Below are 18,972 nucleotides of genomic sequence, written 5' to 3'. Positions count from 1 at the left end.
TGAATCGAATTGGGAAGGTAGTTCAAATACATTATCTTTGGGTGCAATGGGTGCAATGGCTTTTTCCAATCATTATTTCTTGGAGGCACACAGATGCCAGAGCAGCTAAGGATGGCACATCTTCAAGGACATCAGTGAGGTGAATGGGTTTTAGCAACAATCCGGTAAACATCAAGACTAAACACTAGGTTTTCATGTAATTATCTATGTTAAAATCTGCACCCCCCCCCCCACCCCCGCCACCCCATCACTGTTCCCTGAGAAGAAACAGAATTTAACTGCTGAATCAATTATCCTGGTTTCTGACTGCTAATCCATTGACTTTATTTATTTTTAACGAAACAAAATGGAAGAAGCTGATTCCAGCCCATGAAATCTCTGCCACCCAATTAACCTATATACATTTTTAGAGGGTCGGAGGAAACTGGAGAACCCGGTGAAAATCCTTAAAGGTCACGGGGAGAAAGTACTCAAAATCCTTACAGCCAGATTCGAACCTGGATCACTGGTGCTGTCATAGTGTTGCACTAATCGCTGTGCTAACTGTGAAACCCATACGGTCTCTACACTACCAGCCCATATCATCAAAGCTTAGATTTCGTAAAAGCTAAAATTTCCAGGCATTTTGCAGCAGGACTCGTTTCTTCATCGGGGAAGAAACCTTTCTCAGGGTTGAATATCACTTGCTTTCACTCCAGTTTTGTGTTCTGTGGTGACTGATGAGGCCAAAGTGTGGACCACAGACTCTTCCACAGATGAACGTAAGCATGCCTCAGCCTGTGAGTAACTGACACCAACACCAAGAGTTCCAGATTAAGTCATGCCTATGCCAAAATCATGAAAGCTATTTCAGTGACGTGCTGGTGAACGTCAGTGATAATCCCCACCAATCCGGAGCAGTTCAATTCTTTTTGTGAGTCCTAGATTGTTAAGGCAACCGGTTATACATCTGACACATGAGCCCAATAAACCTTGAATTGTGGGTTTGACCAAAAACCACGTTTCCTGTTTTGTTATTAAAATGCAGAATGTCATGCGGTATTCTACAGACAAATGTACTCTTTTGTTAAATAACAGCTACATTATGTTATAATTGACACTAGACAATTATTTTTTAAAAAAGGTTTGCTTCCTGAAATAAAATTGGGGACGACGAAAGATAATTTCAGATTTGTTGTGTCACTTAAGGTTGGAGAAACATTAAATTGACTTTAGCATCTTTAATCGCATCATGACGCTGACACGTTGCGTTAGTTCAACTGACTTAAAATGCTTTGCTGTTGATTTTCGTTTGTACTCAGCATCTGATGCCCCTCATGTCAGTGCCTATCGATAGTTGGCCACCATTGAAGGATTCCAGTTGCCCTGATACTGCTTTTCCTTGGTTGCAATGTCCTGGTGAAATCTTTCAGCATTGTTTGTCACTGACAGCACCGAGGTCAGCAGGGAAGAAGTCCAAGTGTGAATGCAGAAAATGAATTTTTACCACATGGACTTCAATACTTGAAGTAAGATATGACGGGAAATCACAAAAATAGATCATGTTAAAGTGATTTTTGTGATCAGTAGCCCAAGATTCATATGCACCCAAAAGTGTTCAGGATGCAAAATCTTTGTTGTCCAATGTAGGTAAAAGTTCTCGCTTGGTCTGTATCACCTGTTGAATGGCAGTTTTTGGCCTGGCACTGCAGTAAGCTTGAATCTGAGGTGCCACAGAAATGAATAGAAGGTACATGTCCAAAGTTAGATGATCTTGTTTTTATCCTGATGTTGATCCACTATGTGACAAATGTAAAAGTTTTGAGGCCTCTCTTTTATGTGTCGGGAGTGTTCAGACCTACAAGAATATTGGGAACAATTCTTTAAAACTCTATCATAGATTCTTTGGATTAAATTAGAACCTTGTCCTTTTATTGCCTTGCTTGGTTCTTCTCTAGAAGAGAGGATTTCCTTGAATTCAACTCAAAAAAGAATAGTAGCTTTTACTTCACTGACAGCCAGACGAGCAATTTTGAGCACCGGCTCGTATGCAATAGTTACAGGATGTTATGTCCTGCTTGAGTTTGGAGAACATCAGATCTAATGTTAAAGATATCAAGGTTGAATTTGACAAGATATGAGGTCCACTCATGGACTATGGTTACTGAGGCAGGATTCCTCTGGGGCTTTCTATTCGATGTGCGAGAGTTGATGCGCGAGTCTTCACCATTTATTTGCTGGTGACCATGTTCTGCGGGAGGGGTGAGATTAGTATGTTTTTTTTTCTTTTGTTCTTATTTTTGTTTATTCTACAACTAGAAGAAATTGGTCTATTTAGATAATTACAATGTATATCTCAATACTAGAATATGAGGTGAAATTCTCAAGGATTCACTTTTTTCAAGAATTATAAAAGACAATGTGTAAATGATATGTGATTCATATCCTGTATTGCATTATAAAAAGGCTATTTAATTAATATTGAAACAATATATACTTGTAAAACTTTTCACTTTCAAATTAATAAAAATCTTTTTAAAAAGAAAGAAATGAATAGAAGGATTTCACAGACAGCCACCGCCTTTTACTTAGCGGGGGAGAGCAATCACTAGGGGTTATCGATGCAAAGTGAATGGAGGAAAGTTTAGGGAAGAATTCAGGGGTATGTTTTTTTTTACACAGATGGTTGTAGTTGCCTGGAATGGATTGCCAGGGTGTGGTGGTGGAGGCTGGACAATAGGGGCAATTAAGAGACTTAGAAAGAAAACCATACCAGGTTAAGAGGTAGGAGGGTTTAGATATATTTGGTATGAATATATAGGTACGAATCAAGGCCCAAAGGCTCTGTGTTGTGTTCTGTTCTATGTTGTATGATTGTCATACTCCCAGATAACCTCCTTTCCTTGACAAATTTTATTGAACTTAAAGAAATGGGAGCAGGTCATGTAGCTTTCTCCTGGCTGACCTGGCTGTGGATTCAGCTCCATTTACCTATCCATTCTCCATAACCACGATGTGTGACAATTCTGTTCATCTGTATCTGAAGAACATTTATTGAGGCAGTCTCTACTCTTTCATTGGGCAGAGGTTCACAGATTTGCTGCTCTCTGGGAAAAGCAGCTCCTCCTCATCTCAATCATGAATATATTCCTCTGAATCTTGCAGCTATGTTCTCTAGTTCTTGCCTCCCCTGCCAGTGGAAACAACCTGCTTCTTTTCATATTATCATAATTCTTTCTGTCTACATGCAAAACCTTTTACTGTAACGAACACACAACTTATTGGAGGAACTCAATGGGCCGAGTAGCATCTGAGAAAGAATTGTCGATGTTTCAGGCAGGAACCCTTCATCAGGACCCTCCGAAACGCTGACAATTCTTTTTCTCTGAATGATGCTGCTTGACTCACCGAGTTCCTTCAGATTGTGTAGCTCCAGATTCCTGCCTGTTATGACACCCCCTTATTCACAACATGATGCCCCATCACTCTAAGGGACTATTTCACACAGGAAGGATTGGAGCTAATTTGCACACAGAAAGCTCACACACATATCATTCAGATAAAGACTAATTACCATATATACCCAAGTGTTTAGACCAATTTTTAATGTTAAATTTATGGGGTCAACTATTACCTGGATAATACTTTTGACCATGGTAAGTACCTGCATCAATCAAGGCATCAGGAGTTCTGATTGGCGACTGGCCCCCCAGGACTGGTGGTAAGTCTGCAGTCAAAGTGTTGGGAGCTCCGATGGGCAAGCGGTCATCGGGACTGGGTGCTATGTCCACATTTGAGGAGACAGGAGCTCGGATGGGTGGCCGGGCAGGTGTGGTCTAGGTGAGGATCCGCATTTGGTTGTCAGAAGCTCCGATAGTTGGGCGACTGAAGCCAAAAAATAAGGGGGTTGAATTTTACACACAATATATGGGAAATTACAGATTTTTGGACCAAATATAGGTGGGGGCGGGGATCGACTTTTACATGGTATCGACTTTTACACAATTATATACGGTAAACTTTTTAAAACACAAAAACTGAAAAGGTCACTGAGTGGCTCGGTTGGCATAGCGGCTAGCAGCGCCAGCGATTGGGACTGTGGTTCAAATCCTAAGATATATGTATGTTCTCCTCATGTCTGTGTGGATTTTCCCCGGGGGCTCTAGTTTCCTCCCACCATTCAGAATATATCGGGGGGGGGGGGGGTGTAGGTTAATTAGGTGTAAATTGGGTGGCATGGACTCATGGCTGAAATGGCCTGTTGCCGTGCCGTATGTCTAAATTTTTTTTAATTTAAAACATTTTTTTTTAAATTAAATCTTTCCTGTTCTTTTTTAAGGTAATGAAACAAAATCTTTCCTATCATTCTGAGAGGACAAAAAGAACCTTAGCTTTGCTTTTCATCTGAAGGCTGGTATCTTGGAGAATACGATATCTTCTCAGAACTGAAGTGACTCAAACCTTCCAAGAGAGACAAACTTAAAAACTTCAGAACCAGAGTTTAATGAATCAATAATTTCCTAATTTTTCTCTTTTTCTTCTTGATTGAGGATTGAGTACTTGACACCCTCCAAGCATTTTTCAAAAATAATGTCCATAGTTTTTGAAAAATGATACTTGGTACTTTCTCTATTCTAATTCCAGCTTCTATCATTGCCTAACCAGCTGACCTTTTAACATTTCTAGCTTTAACCCTATTCCCTGTGTTTATTTTCCTTCTCTTTATCTCTTTTGTTTATCTTTTTTTTCCTCATGCCATTTCTTAGAGTATCGTAGAGTTAAACACCGCATAAGCACTGACCATCAACCATTGTTCGACACCAAACCTAAACCCATGCAGTAACTCAACTCGGACAGCATCAGAAATCAGGATTGAACCCAGTTCTCTGGGAATGTGAAGCAACTGCTTCTCTTTCTGCCCATATTTTAACATACTTTACATTACAAAAACGTTGGACCTATTTTAAAATTATATCTTGCTTAAAATTCTTACTCAGGGCTGCTCAGTCAGCATGGCGGTAAGTTGTTACAGCACCAGAGGCTTGTGTTCGAATCCGGCACTGCCTCCCCACATCTGTGAATTTCCTCCCACTCTTAAAAAAAATGTATTGTGGTCAATTAGGGGTAATTGGGCAGTGCAGCCTCTTGGGCTGAAAAGGACCGTGCTACGTGTCTAATTTTAAAAAAAAATCCACAGTATATTTGGAGAGATAATATGGACAAAACCTTGTACTATGTTTTCTTCTCAAAGGTGGTTCCTCAATAGTAGCTCTTCCATAGGACTGATAGAGTTAATGGGTGAGAATGGGCCTTAGAGTCAGAGGGTCATAAACAGGACCTTTAGCCTGCCGTATACTTGACAATAATTAAGTTCCAATTGAACAAATCCCATTTTCCAGCACTCGACCTTTTCACGTCATGGTGTTTCAAGATCTAATGTAAATATAACAGCACAGTCCTACCCTTTCACCTCATGATGTTGTGCCCATCTACTTAAACCCTCAATTTAATTTTTCCCTGCCTCTCTCTCCCATAACCCTTCATTTTTCTTACATCCATGTGCCTATCCAAAATCCTATTGTATAAGCTTCCACCAGCACCCCTGGCAATGCATCCCAGGCCCTCACTACTCTTTGAGTAAAAAACTTCCCCTGAACTTTCCTCCCCTCATCTTAAACAAATGTCCTCTGGTCATTTCTATTGTCACCAAAGGAAAAAGGTGCTGTCTGTCCGCCCCATTGAAACCCCTCTCAATCTTACAATACCCTGTTAACTCCTCCTTTGTCACTCCAAAAAAGAAAAGCCCTGGGCCAGGGGTGGCCAACCTTTTAATATTTAATTTTTAATTTCGACATACAGCACATTTGCAGGCCATTATGATCTATGAGGTGTAGGTTAATTGGGCGGCATGGACTTGTGGGCCAAAATGGCCTGTTACCTTGCTCTGTGTCGAAATTAAAAATTAAAAGGTCGGCCACCCCTGCTTAGCCCTTCTTTATTGTGAGAGTCTCTGCCTCCAGCAGCCACTCATGCAAACCCAACCTATATTTCAATCACCTTCTGAGTAAGAAAACAATCTTTCTCAAATCTGTTCTTAAGCTTCGAATCTCCAATTTAAAACCCCACTGAGCCATAAGTGACAATATAACATAACATAACAATTACAGCAGTACCTTAATACCACTTCAAGAGAGCAGGAATAAAAGGCAAACACTACGTTATGAAAACATGATGTCGTTTATGTACAATGGAATGAAAAGAGACAAGTGGGGAAGAGGTGGATTCAGAAATGATTGCTGGATTAATGAAGTACAAAAACTCTTTTTGAGGCTGGTTGCCAATAGGCTAATCATGCAATATCTCCTTTGCATTTTGATATTACAAGGAAAACAAAACATCTTCATATAATAAAACTACCACTTTAACGGTCTCCTAACAACTAGGCTGTTGTTCTCAACTTGCATGTCATTGAGTATTAAAGCCACATACATATGAACTATTATTTAAAAAAAGTTAGATGGAAAATATATAACATAACATAACATAACAATTACAGCACGGAAACAGGCCATTAGGCCCTTCTAGTCCGCACCGAACCAAACACCCCTTTCTAGTCCCACCTCCCTGCACAATGCCCATAACCCTCCATCTTCTTCTCATCCATAGACCTGTCCAACCTTTTCTTAAATAATACAATTGACTCCGCCGCCACTATTTCTCCCGGAAGCTCATTCCACACGGCTACCACTCTCTGAGTAAAGAAGTTCCCCCTCATGTTACCTCTAAACCTCTGCCCCTTAATTTTTAACTCATGTCCTCTTGTTTTAATCTTTCCTCCTCTTAACGGAAATAGTCTATCCACATCCATTCTGTCTATCCCTTTCATAATCTTAAATACTTCTGTCAAATCCCCTCTCAACCTTCTATAAGTGCTGCATTATTGTATTGGAATGAACACAATTATTTACTTCTCTCTCTTGTTTATCTTCTTTTTTATGTGGCAGTAGTACCATAAGCCTTTGAAAGTGGACTGACCGTATTTATCTCTTTAGGTTGAGAGCGCTAGCTTTCCCAGGAATACCAGATCCAAAACGGATATTCGTGGACCTCTTTGATGACCACAATGGAAATTTCCAGGTAAAATGTGATCCATAAAAAATGTTTTAAATATATTTTTTATATCCAAACATCTCCTCTGCTGTCAGGACCCCGGACTGAGTGTGGTATTATTGAAGCTCAGTTTTAGAGCGATTCCTACTAATGTGGACTTTTTTGTTGACAGTCCACGTCACTGGATAGCCCAGCAAAGGACTCGGATGTTAATGTTTGGAGCAAGAGCAGCTTAATCATTTCTCTTTCATTTTAATTATCTAAATGCCCACACTGAGTCTTATTTCAGATTATAGCAGAGACATTGGGCCTTCAACCCTGAGTGTATGCTGGAGAATATTCTTCCCATTCCACTCATCTCAAGTTTTTCTGATCCCCGACTCACATATTCACCAAGGTTAAAAGCAATTGAAGTTTTAGCTTCAAAAGCATCTTAAGATAGGCAGTTCTACTCTCAGTAAAGAAGATTGAGTCATCCCTCATTGGATTTACTAATGGGCAGCATAATGGGGATCACACCCAGCGCTGCCAATAAGGAGGTTGTACATTCTCCCTATGTCTGCGTGGATTTCCTTTGGGTGCTTTGATTTCCTCCCACCGTTCCAAAACATAGCAGGTGTAAGTCATTTGGCCAAAAGCCCTGTTCACCATGCTGTATATTCAAATGAAAATTTAAATTTAAATTGTCCTGTATCATAAAGTGACAAAGACATGGCTGAAGATTTTTTTTGTAAAATCCCAATTGATCTATCACACAATTATTCAGTGATATTTGGAGCAGTGAAGAAGCAATGAATATAATCCATGATCTTGGCTTTTTACCTTATCTTAATGCACCTAACGAACTGTGAATATGCTTTAATAAATAATGTCTCAAAAATCCTTCTACTTCCCAAAGGAATGGATTGATGTTGCTAAAGATCTAAATGTGGACTGTCAATCAAATTGTGTTCCAGTTGAATGTCAAATTGAAGAGGAAACAGTTATGGTGAAAGCAGACCTTGAAGAATCTCCAGCAGACATGAGTGGAAGCATTAAACTAGTCCCAGAGAGCACGGATGAAAATAATAAAATTTACGTAGAGGATGCGCCAACTTCTGAGATGGTAGTTCAGACTCCTGCCCTTATTGACATGTCCAAGGTTATTATGGATGGAAACATGTACATTCGACTATGAAATGTAAGCTAAAGAATACATTTTACAGAGGACATTGGATGTCATTAACAAGCAGAAGGGAATTCTGAAATCAACATTAATGGTTTCATTTCTCAAACTGAAGCTTCCAAATATATTTGCATCTAGTTGCCTCATCATTAAAGAAAGGAGACCGCTGTTCTTTGTACAACCTCTAGGGTGCATGCTGTTCTTGCGCTCGTTACTGAGCGATATTGGTGTCGGAGGTAAGTATTTTAATCAGAGAGGGGTGGGTGCTTGGAATGCATTGCTGGTAGTGGTGGTAGATGCTGGTACGATAGGGACATTCAAAAGACTCTCAGACATGTACATGGATGTAAGAAAAATAGAAAAAAAATTACACCCTGCAAGTTGCAAATCATGACCGTCTGAATAGTCATTCAGCACAGAAACAAGCTGACAATGTGTACACCAACCATCAGACACAGTTTTTTTTAAAGTTCAACCATGTCAATGTGGTCTTGGGTAAATGAGAGACAATTTGGTTGGAGCTTACAAAATCCTCACTGGGCTCAATGTGAATTCCCTCTGGTTAAAGGATGATCCATTAGAGGGGCTCAAAGTTTCAGGCAAAAGATAGCCATTTATTTAGGATTTCAGATAAGCAGAGATTTCTTCAGGAGATAAATCTTTGGAGGTTTATTCACTCTTCATCCAATCAAAGATGAATGGATCTCTTGATCTATTGGATATGGTCATAGTTCAGGTGGTGTTAAATTAGAAGGTCACCCAAAACATTAATGAATAGCTCAAAATGCTAAAAAAAAACCTTTTACCATGTCTGATCTGTGCATGGTTACACCAGATTAATGAATCAAGAACGTCGCTCATCACCACCCTCAGAACATTTGGGGATGGGCCGTCAATATTTTGCTCTGCCAGTCACCGCACAAAAATTAAAACATATCTACAATATGCTTCAGTTCTCCCTCCTCTAATCTTGAAAATATTATCATGCGAAGGAACAGATCCAACAAAATTAGCTTTTGCTGAAGGCATTTCTCACATTCATCATTCATCATTAATTAGAAGAGGTGTTGTGTATCTATGGCTCAAGTCCTACTTAACATCTGGCAGGCACAATTTATCGTGTGGCTCAGTCTGCACATCTGGGCGAATGGCAAATTACATGCCTTATAGGAGTCAGGAGACTCATTTCCTGCTTAATGTGTAGTATTCCTGTGGTTATCTTGGCTGGAATCAGTGTGGGCGGCTTAAACGAGTTAGGAAGGTAGATATCAGGTTTCTCTTGTGCATCTTCACATTTGGAAATTTTGCAGCTTGCGATATTAATATATTCCACAGCAGTCTTGAAACACCGCCCAAAGAACACATTGCTCCAGTATTATGGAACATCAGGAGCAGGAGTCAGCCATCTGCCATTCTATAAGATCATGTCTGATCTGGTCATGGACTCGGCTCCACTGACACGCCTGTTCCCTATCACCCTTAATTTCCCCACTCTGTAAAACTCTATCAAGCTGTGTCGTAAATATATTTAATGATGCAACCTCCACTGGTTCCTTAGGCAGAGATTTATTCCACAGATTCACTACTCTCTGGGTAAATCAGTTCCTTCTAATTTCTGTCTTAAATCTATTCCCCTGAATCGTGAGGTCATGTCTTGTCGTCGTAGTCTTTCTTATCAATGCATACAGCTTTTCTGCTTCTGTCTTGTCTATCTGGAATACAGCAAGTGCAGTCCCATAAGGTAATCCTCTGGAATCAACATGGTGAACCTCCTCTGCATTGCCTCCAAAGCCAGTATATACTTTCTCAAGGAAGGAGACCAAAACTGCATGCAGCACTCCAGGTGTGGCCTCATCAGTACCCTCTCAGTTGCAGCAAAACTTCCTGGCTCTTAAGACCAATCCCTCTGGTAAATTCCATTTGCCTTCTTAATGACCTTTTACACTCGCCAGCCAACCTTCTGTGATTCTTGCATGAGCACTCCCAAGTCCCTCTGCACAGCAACATGCTGCAATATATATCCTTGCATAGGCAGACCTGGAAAATTGAAACATGGAAACACAGAAGATAGAAGCAGAGTAGGTCATTCGACCCTTTGAGCCTGCTCCGCCATTCAACGAGATCATGGCTGATCTTAAAGTTCAGTACCCTGTCCCGCCTTCTCTCTGTAACCTTTAATACCCTTATACTAAAGAAATAGATCTAATTCCCTCTTAAATAGATTTAATGAACCTGCCTCTACTGCACTCTGTGGCAATGAATTCCACAGATTCACCACCCTCTGGGTCAAGAAATTCCTCCTCATCTCGGTCCTAAATGGTTTGCCTATTATCCTCAAACCATGGCCCCGGGTTCTGGATTTTCCCATTGTTGGAAACATCCCATCTGCATCCATTCTGTCCAGTCCTGCCAGAATCTTATATGTCTCTATGAGATCCCCTCTCAATCTTCTAAACTCCAGCGAGTACAATCCCAATTTGCACAATCTTTCCTCATAAGTCATTCCTGCCATTCCAGGAATCAGCCTGGTGAATCGCCTCTGCACTCCCTCCATTGCAAGAACATCCTTCCTTAGATAAGGTAACCAAAACTGCACTCAATACTCCAGGTGGGGTCTCACCAAGGCCCTGTACAACTGCAGTAAGGTATTCTTGTTCCTATACTCAAATTCTCTTGATATGAAGGCCAACATACCATTTGCCTTTTTAAACGCCTGCTGTACCTGCATGCTCGCCTTCAGAGACTGGTGTACAAGTACCCCTAGATCTCTCTGCACTTCCCCATCTCTTAATCTATTGCCATTCAAATAGTAATCTGCCCTCCGGTTTGTATTACCAAAGTGGATAACCTCACATTTATCCACATTGTAGTGCATTTGCCATGTATCTGTCCAGTCCCTCAATTTATCCAAATCAAACTGGAGTTTCCTGACCCCCTCTTCCGTGCACACAACCCCTCCTAGCTTAGTATCATCTGCAAATTTGGAGATATTACATCCAATCCCCTCATCCAGATCATTAATGTAAATTATGAACAGCTGGGGTCCCAGTACAGATCCCTGGTCACCGCCTGCCACTCAGAAAATGAGCCATTTATCCCAACTCTCTGTCTTCTCCCTGCCAGCCAGTTCTCAATCCACATCAATACCTTGCCCCCAATCCCATGAGCCTTGATTTTGGAAGCCAGTCGTTTATGCGGGACCTTATCGAAGGCCTTTTGGAAGTCCAGGTACACTACATCCACTGGCTCTCCCCCATCTATTTTACCTGTCACCATCTCAAAGAATTCCAATAGATTTGTCAAGCACGATTTACCTTTTGTAAATCCATGTTGACTCCGTCCAATCCCTTCTCTGCTAGTCAAATGCTCCGCTATTACATCCTTAATAATGGATTCCATCATTTTTCCCACTACTGATGTAAGGCTCACCGGCCTATAATTCCCCACTTTTTCTCTACCCCCCTTTTTAAATAGTGGGGTAACATTAGCTACCCTTCAATCCATGGGTACTGATCCCGAGTCTATCGAGTTCTGGAAAATAATTCTTAAAGCATCTGCTATCTGAATGGCCACTTCCTTAAGTACCCTAGGATGTAGATTATCAAACCCTTGGGATTTATCTGCCTTCAATCCCATCAATTTCCCCAAGACCATGTCCTTAGAGATACTGATTTCTTTCAGTTCCTCCCTTGCATTAGTCTAGTGGCTGTGCAACTTCAAGTCCTAAGTAGCTTTTCCAGAATATAAATTCAATAAATAATTAGGACCTGCATCTGAAAAATACTAATCGGAAAATACAAAGCAGGTAGATTATTATTCCTAAACCTATTCTCCTTCACTAATGTTTCACACCTGTGAGAGTGAGTGGCGGAAGTGTAGGTGAGATGTCAGAGGAACTTTATTTTACACCTGGAATGTATGGGTGGTGGAGCTGGGGACTGGTCCAAGAGGGTCATTTAATGGACTCTTTGATAGGCACGTGGATATGAGATTAAAAAAATATAGGGTTATGTGTGTGAGATGGGGATGGACTAAATTATTGTAGAGTAGGTTTACAGAGGTCAGCACAACCTCGTGGGCTGAAGGGCCAGTATTGGGCTGTACGTTCTATGTTCCAGCACATTATCTTCACCCTGGAGAGCCTACAATCCAATGGCATGAAGTTTGGGTTTTCCAATTTTAAGTAGGTGCAATCCCAATCTGGTGTCACTGTCTCCATCTGTCCTGTACTTGGTCCTGTTCTCACTTTTCTCTCAAAACTCCCCGCCCTTTAGGTGCATTCCTCACCTGTCTCTCCACCTCTTCTACCTTCAATGGTCCAGTATCCTATCATCTCCTGTACTGTCCCCAGCTTTATCCCTATCGCCCAGTAGCACTCACATCTACTGTGATATGAAATGTTTTGAGAAATTGGTCATGATCAGAATTAACTCGTACCTAAGTAAAGATATGGAGCCATTCCAATTCACCTACCATCACAATCACTCGACAGCAAATTCAATATCACTGGCTCTACACTCAACTCTGGATGTACATCAGGCCGCTCTACATGGACTATAGCTCAGCTATCAACACCATCATACCCTCGGTGGTGGTCAACGAGCTCCAAAATGATGTAAAAACACACTAATGGGAAAGACAGCAGATCAGCAATGGCTGGAGTTTATGTGCAAAACGAGGAAAGTGCAGGAAATTGTAATGGAAAAATGAGATGATTGTGGCTGACAAGGAAAGTTAAAGCTAAAGTAGAACCAAATGAGAGGGTGTAGTGCACGCTACAGCAGAGAATGGAAGGTCAGCACACACTCGATGTGGTTATAGTCAAGACTGCCTTATTGCTCTCCCTGCCCTTGTTTATATAGGCCCAGTTTTCTGCTGCTGGGCCCGGTTTACCTGCCATTGCCAGCGGAAGTGACATCAATGGCATTCCGGCCACTGATTGGTTGGCATTCCCGCCACGTGGGCTGTTGGCTGGGAAGAAAGGCAATTAGCCTGTGTGGGCTTTGTGAGATCGCTGTGTTCATCCACCTTTTCATGCAACAGGTCACCTCCAGGGTAACGAGCTGCTACAAGGGCATACAAGGAAACAAAAATAAGTGGGAAGATAGAGGACTGGGAAACTTTTAAAGACTTGGAGGAGACAACTAAGAAATTGATTGGTAAAGAAAAGATGAATCATGAAAGGAGGTTAGCAAGTAATAATCAAAAAGGATACTAAAAGCTTTTTTAAATATATAAAAAGAGTGACCAAAGTCATCAAAGGACCACGAGAAAATTATGCTGGAGAAATTGTTATGGGATTCAAGGGGATGGCAGTGGAACTGAATGAATATTTTGGATTAGTCTTCACTATGGAAGACATTATTTGCATACAGGACTCTCATGGTTCTTGGAGGAGAAGTGAATGCAGACATTCATGAGAGAGAAGATATTTGGAAAACTAAATTGTCTAATTGCAGGTAAGTCTCCCAGACCAGATGGAATGCACCCTCAGATTGCAAAGGAGGTAGCTGTAGAGATTGTGGAAGCATTGGTAATAATCGTCCAGGAGCCAATGGAGTTTGGCATGGTTCTGGTGAACTGGTGGATCGTGAATGTCACTCCGCTGTCTAAGAAGGGAGTGAAGCAGCAGAAAGAAAATTATAGAACTATTAGCCTGATGTTGGTGGTTGGGCAACTGTTGGAGTTAATTGTCAAGGATGAGGTTATGGGATACCTGGAGGTGCATGAAATGATAGTGCCAAGTCATCATGGTTTCCTTAAAAGAAATCATCACAAGATCATTAGATCACAAGATAAAGGATCAGGAATAGGCCATTTGGCCAATCGAGTCTGCTCCGCAAATCCACCCTGAGCTAAAACATTTTCCCATCTACTTCCAATTTCCAGCCTTGTCTCCACATCCCTTGATACCCTGGCCAATTAGAAACCTATCAATCTCCCCCTTAAACTCCCCCAATTATCCTGTCTCCACAGCTGTGTGGTTCCACAAAAATCCTCAAATCCACAACCCTCTGGCTAAAGAAATTTCTCCTCCTCTGTTTCTTCTCATTCTAAGACTGAGTCCTATTGGCCTGGATTCACCCACTAAGGGAAACATCTTATTCACATCTACTCCATCCAATCCCTTCAACATTCAAAATGTCTCTATGAGATCCCCTCTCATTTTTCTATACTCCAATGAATACAGCCCAAGAACCACTAAATGTTCCTCATATGTTAGCCCTTGCATTTTAGGAATCATCCTGGTAAATCTTCTCTGTCCTCTTTCCAACAATTTTACATCCCTTATCAGATAAGGGGCCCAAATCTGCACACACTACTCCAAATGAGGTCTCATCAGTGCCCCATAGAGCTTCATCAAGACCTCTTCTACACTATTCCCCTTGAAATGAAGGCCAAACATAGCATTCACTTTCTTTACTGCCGATCCAACCTGGTGGTTAATCTTTAGGTTATGCTGCACGAAGAAGTCCCTTTGAACTTCCGAATTTTGAATTTTCTCCCCATCCAAATAATTATCTGCTTGTTTAGTTCCTCTTTCAAAATGTATAACTGTACATTTCTCAACATTGTATCTCATCTGCCATTTCTTTCCCCACTCTCCTAAGCTGACAAAGTCTCTCTGCAACCTTTCAGTTTCTTCAACACTTCCTACTCCACCATCTATCTTGATGTCATCTGCAAACTTGGTCACAAAACCATTCAATCCATAATCTAAATCATCAATATACATTGTAAAAAGAAGCGGCCCCAACATTAATCCCTGCAGAACACCACTAGTAACTGGCAACCAATCAGAACAGGATCCCTTTATTCCCTCCCTTTGCTTTCTGCCTGTTAGCCAAGGCTCCACCCAATCTAATATCTTTCTTGCAGTCAGCTCAGGATTAGAATGGCAGGGCAGACTTGATGAACCAATGGCCTACTTCTGCTTCTATATCTTTTGATCTTGTCATTTTGTGATCTCGTTAAAAGATGAGTCTTTCTTTCCCCCTCTGGCACTTGCTCCTTGACTTCCTCATCGGAAGATCACAGTCAGTACAAATCATGTCTGACAAAACTATTGCAAAGTTTTGAAGAGATCACAAGGAGCATTAACAAGGGACGTACAGTGGACATTGTGTATTTGGAACTTCAAAATACCTTCGACAAGGAGCCACACGTAAGGCTGCTAAACAAGATGAGAGCCCATGGAATTACAGGAAGGATACTCGTATGGCTAGAGCATTGGCTGGTCGGCAGGAAACAGAGGATAGGAATAAACTACCGGTTACTAGTGGTGTCCTGCAGGGGTCGGTGTTGGGGCGACATCTGTTTAGGTTGCATATAAATTATTTGGATTATGGAATAGATGGCATTGAGTCTACATTTTCAGATTATACCAAAAATGGTGGTTGGGGAGGAGGTGCTGAGGATATCAAAAGGCTACAGAGAGACTTGGATAGATTAGGAGAATGGACAAAGAGGTCACAGATGAAATGCAATGTTGGAAAGTGTATGGTCATGACTTTGGTTGAAGAAATAGATGGGCAGACTATTAATTAGATGGGGAGAAAATTCAAAATTCCACAATTCAAAGGGACTTGGGAGTCCTCATGTAGGATATCCTAAATGTTGACCTCTAGGTTAAGTCAGTGGCAAAGAAGGCAAATGCAATGGTGGCATTCATTTCTAGATGGATAGCATACAAGAGCAGGGATATAATGTTGAGACTCTATTAAGCACTGGTGCGACCTTACTTGGAATACTGTGTATAATTTTGGGTGCTGTACTTGAGAAATAATTGCTGGTTTGGGAGAGGGTTCAGAGAAGATTTACTAGAATGATATTAGCAATGAAAGTTAGTATACGAGGAATGATTGCCGGCTCTTGTGGAAGGTACAGAAGGATTGGGGTGGGGGGGGGGGGGGGGTTGCAGTTGAGAACCTCAGAGGCATTTCAAATGCTGAAAGGCCTGAACAGAGCAGATGTGGCAAGGATGGTTCCCATGGTAGGGGATTTTAGGACAAGAAGGCATAACTTCAGGATAAAAGGGTGTCACTTTGAAATCAGAGATGTGGAAAAATTTCTTTAGTCAGAGGGTCGTGAGTCTTTGGAATTTATGGCCATAGGTGGCTTTGGAAGTGTGAAATATAAAGTGTTCACAATCACTACTCTGGAGACAAAGTCTTGGAGAACAGGTTCAGCTTTATTTCAAGTCTGCAGAGTCGGGTGTCCCTTATCTGGAGACACGCCGAGGTTCAGAATCATCACTCTTTTGTACAGTCCCACGCTCAACATCACGCCACCTTCATTTAACTTCTTTCAATCAGAATCCCAATACATTACAACGTTCTCCTTTTCCCTTTCATCAATACAGATATCACTCAGTTGCTCCCTCTTCATACATCACATGTTATGTTAATTAGTTCATTCCCTCCTTAGGGGCATCTAAGTTAATATTCATGTCTCTATTAAGCAAGTGCAGTACTAGCTTAGACTACCTTAGGTCACTGTACCAGATCCTTGCATCCTTGGGGTTCCTGATAAGAAGAGGCCTACTAGCTAGTATTGTCTGTTTTCAAGCTCTCATCTACATTCTTTGCATTCCATCCCTTTTCACAGAATGGTGCGAGTTTAGTGCGAGTTTAATCATCTTCAACCATATTTCACAGAAGTGAGGTTGTTTGATGTATTTAAGGCAGAGTGTGACGGGTATTTATTAGTTAGGGCTTCAAGGGTTACAGGGAGAAAGCCGGTAGTGGGGCTGAGTAGGTGAATGCATCAACTCAAAATTAAAATGACAGAGCAGACTCAATGGGCCAAAGGGTTCACTTCCACTTCTGCATCTTGTGATCTTGTGATTTTTTTCATCTTGTTAAAACATGGGTCTTTGCACCCGTCTCTTCAACTTGCTCCTTGACTTCCTCATTAGAATATCACAGTCAGTACAAATCGGAAAAAAATATCCCTTCCTCACTGAGAATTAACACAGGCACACCTCAAGGATGCTTGATTACCCCACTCCTCTACTCCCACTGCACCCATGACTGCGAGCCCAGGCACAATTTGAATGCCATCCACAAACTTGTTTTTTTTTTTTGTTTTTTTTTAATTTTTATTTTTCACGCCATAAATCACATTAGCCATGATATACACTTTTTCTTTTTCACACATATACAGTGACTTTTTCTCCCCCCCCCTCCCTCCTCCCAAGCCACCCCCCCACCCCCCCCCATTCATTTTAGGTATACAATCTAGGTTGCATTAAACCAGTCAGACAATGTTGTCATTCAACAAAAATACACCAGAAATTCTACTGAGTCCATTCTTTTCTTTCCTTCTCCTTCCATCAACTTAGGTAATGTTTGTCCCCGGTAGGTTTCCACAAACTTGTTGACGACACCACAGTTATCAGCATAAACACAGATGGCAAAGAAGAAGTGTACAGATGGGAGGTAGATCAACTAGTTGAGTAGTGTCAGAACAACAGCCTTGCACTCAACATTAGCAAAACTAAGACACTTATTGTGTACTTGTGACGATGCACTATCACTGACTCAAAAAGATTCAAATTGTGCAAACTGATAGGGTTTTATTGTATATAAAACCATATAACAGTATGGAAACAGGCCATATTGGCCCCTCTAGTCTGCACCGATTTAAGTGAACTCCACTAGTCCCACCTACCCACTCCCTGCCCATAATCCTCCAACCCCCTCACATCCATGTACTCATTCAACCTTTTCTTAAATTACAAAATTGACCCTACAGCAACCAACTCTTCCGGGAGGTCATTCCATTCTCCGAGTTAAGAATCTTCCTCTTATGTTACCTATAAAGTTTTTCCCCCTAACCTTATAACCCCTCATTCCAATCTCACCTACCTTCAAGGGGAAGAGCCTATTCACATCTACTCTATCTACCTCCCTCATAATTTTATATACATCTATCAAATTCCCCCTCAACCGTCTATACTCCAATATTCAGTCTAATCAATTTTTCTTTGTATTCTAGATACTGCAATCCAAGCAACATTTGAGTAAATCTTCTCTGCACCCTCTCTACCTTATTGATATCCTTCCTATAATTTGGGGACCAGAACTGCACACAATATTCCAAATTTGGTCTCACCAATGCCTTGAACATCATCTCCCAGCTCCTATATTCTATACTTTGATTTATAAAGGCCAGCATACCAAAAGCCGCCTTCACCACCCTATCCACATGAGAGCCCACTTTCAACAACGATGAACCGTTATTCCAAGATCTCTCTGTTCTTCTGCATTCCTCAATGCCCTCTCCTTCACTGCATATGTCCTGTTTTGACTATTCTTCCCAAAATGAAGCACATCACATTTATCTACATTAAACTCCATCTGCCATCTTTCAGCCCACTCTTCTAAGCAGTCCAAATCCTTCTGCAGTCCCCAAAAGCCATCTTCACTATCCACAACTCCCCCTATTTTTGTATCATCTGCATATCTACTAACCCAATTTACTACTCCGTAATCCAAATCATTAATGTAAATGACAAACAACAATGGACCCAACACCAATCCCTGAGGCACACCGCTCATCACCAGCCTTCATCCTGACAGACAGTTATCCACCATGACTCTCTGGCATCTACCCTCTAGCCACTGAACCAATCTGACTATCTCAACATTAATCCGTAGCACCTGAACCTTCCTCACCAACCTTCCGTGTGGAACTTTATCAAAGGTCTTACTGAA

The 18,972-nt window shown here is 41.3% G+C and overlaps 1 protein-coding gene across 2 annotated transcripts in view; it reads left to right on the top strand.

Annotated features, from left to right (window-relative positions):
- The window catches only part of LOC138740154 (cytokine receptor common subunit gamma-like), a 50,797-nt gene extending 42,266 nt beyond the window's left edge, over positions 1–8,531 (top strand). The window contains exons 9-10 of one of the 2 annotated variants that reach the window (XM_069892547.1): positions 7,032–7,116; positions 7,988–8,531. In XM_069892547.1, the coding sequence (XP_069748648.1) occupies positions 7,032–7,116; positions 7,988–8,266 (364 nt within the window). In that variant the 3' untranslated portion in view covers positions 8,267–8,531. The remainder of the gene's footprint in view (positions 1–7,031; positions 7,117–7,987) is intronic. The other variant, XM_069892548.1, reaches the window with a different exon arrangement.
- Positions 8,532–18,972: the final 10,441 nt, after the last annotated feature.

This window comes from Narcine bancroftii, chromosome 7 (genome assembly GCF_036971445.1).
Source record: "Narcine bancroftii isolate sNarBan1 chromosome 7, sNarBan1.hap1, whole genome shotgun sequence".
In the NCBI taxonomy this organism is placed as follows: domain Eukaryota; kingdom Metazoa; phylum Chordata; class Chondrichthyes; order Torpediniformes; family Narcinidae; genus Narcine; species Narcine bancroftii.
The sequence above is the reverse complement of the archived record's forward strand: the minus strand, read 5'-3'. Positions and strand labels throughout refer to the sequence as shown.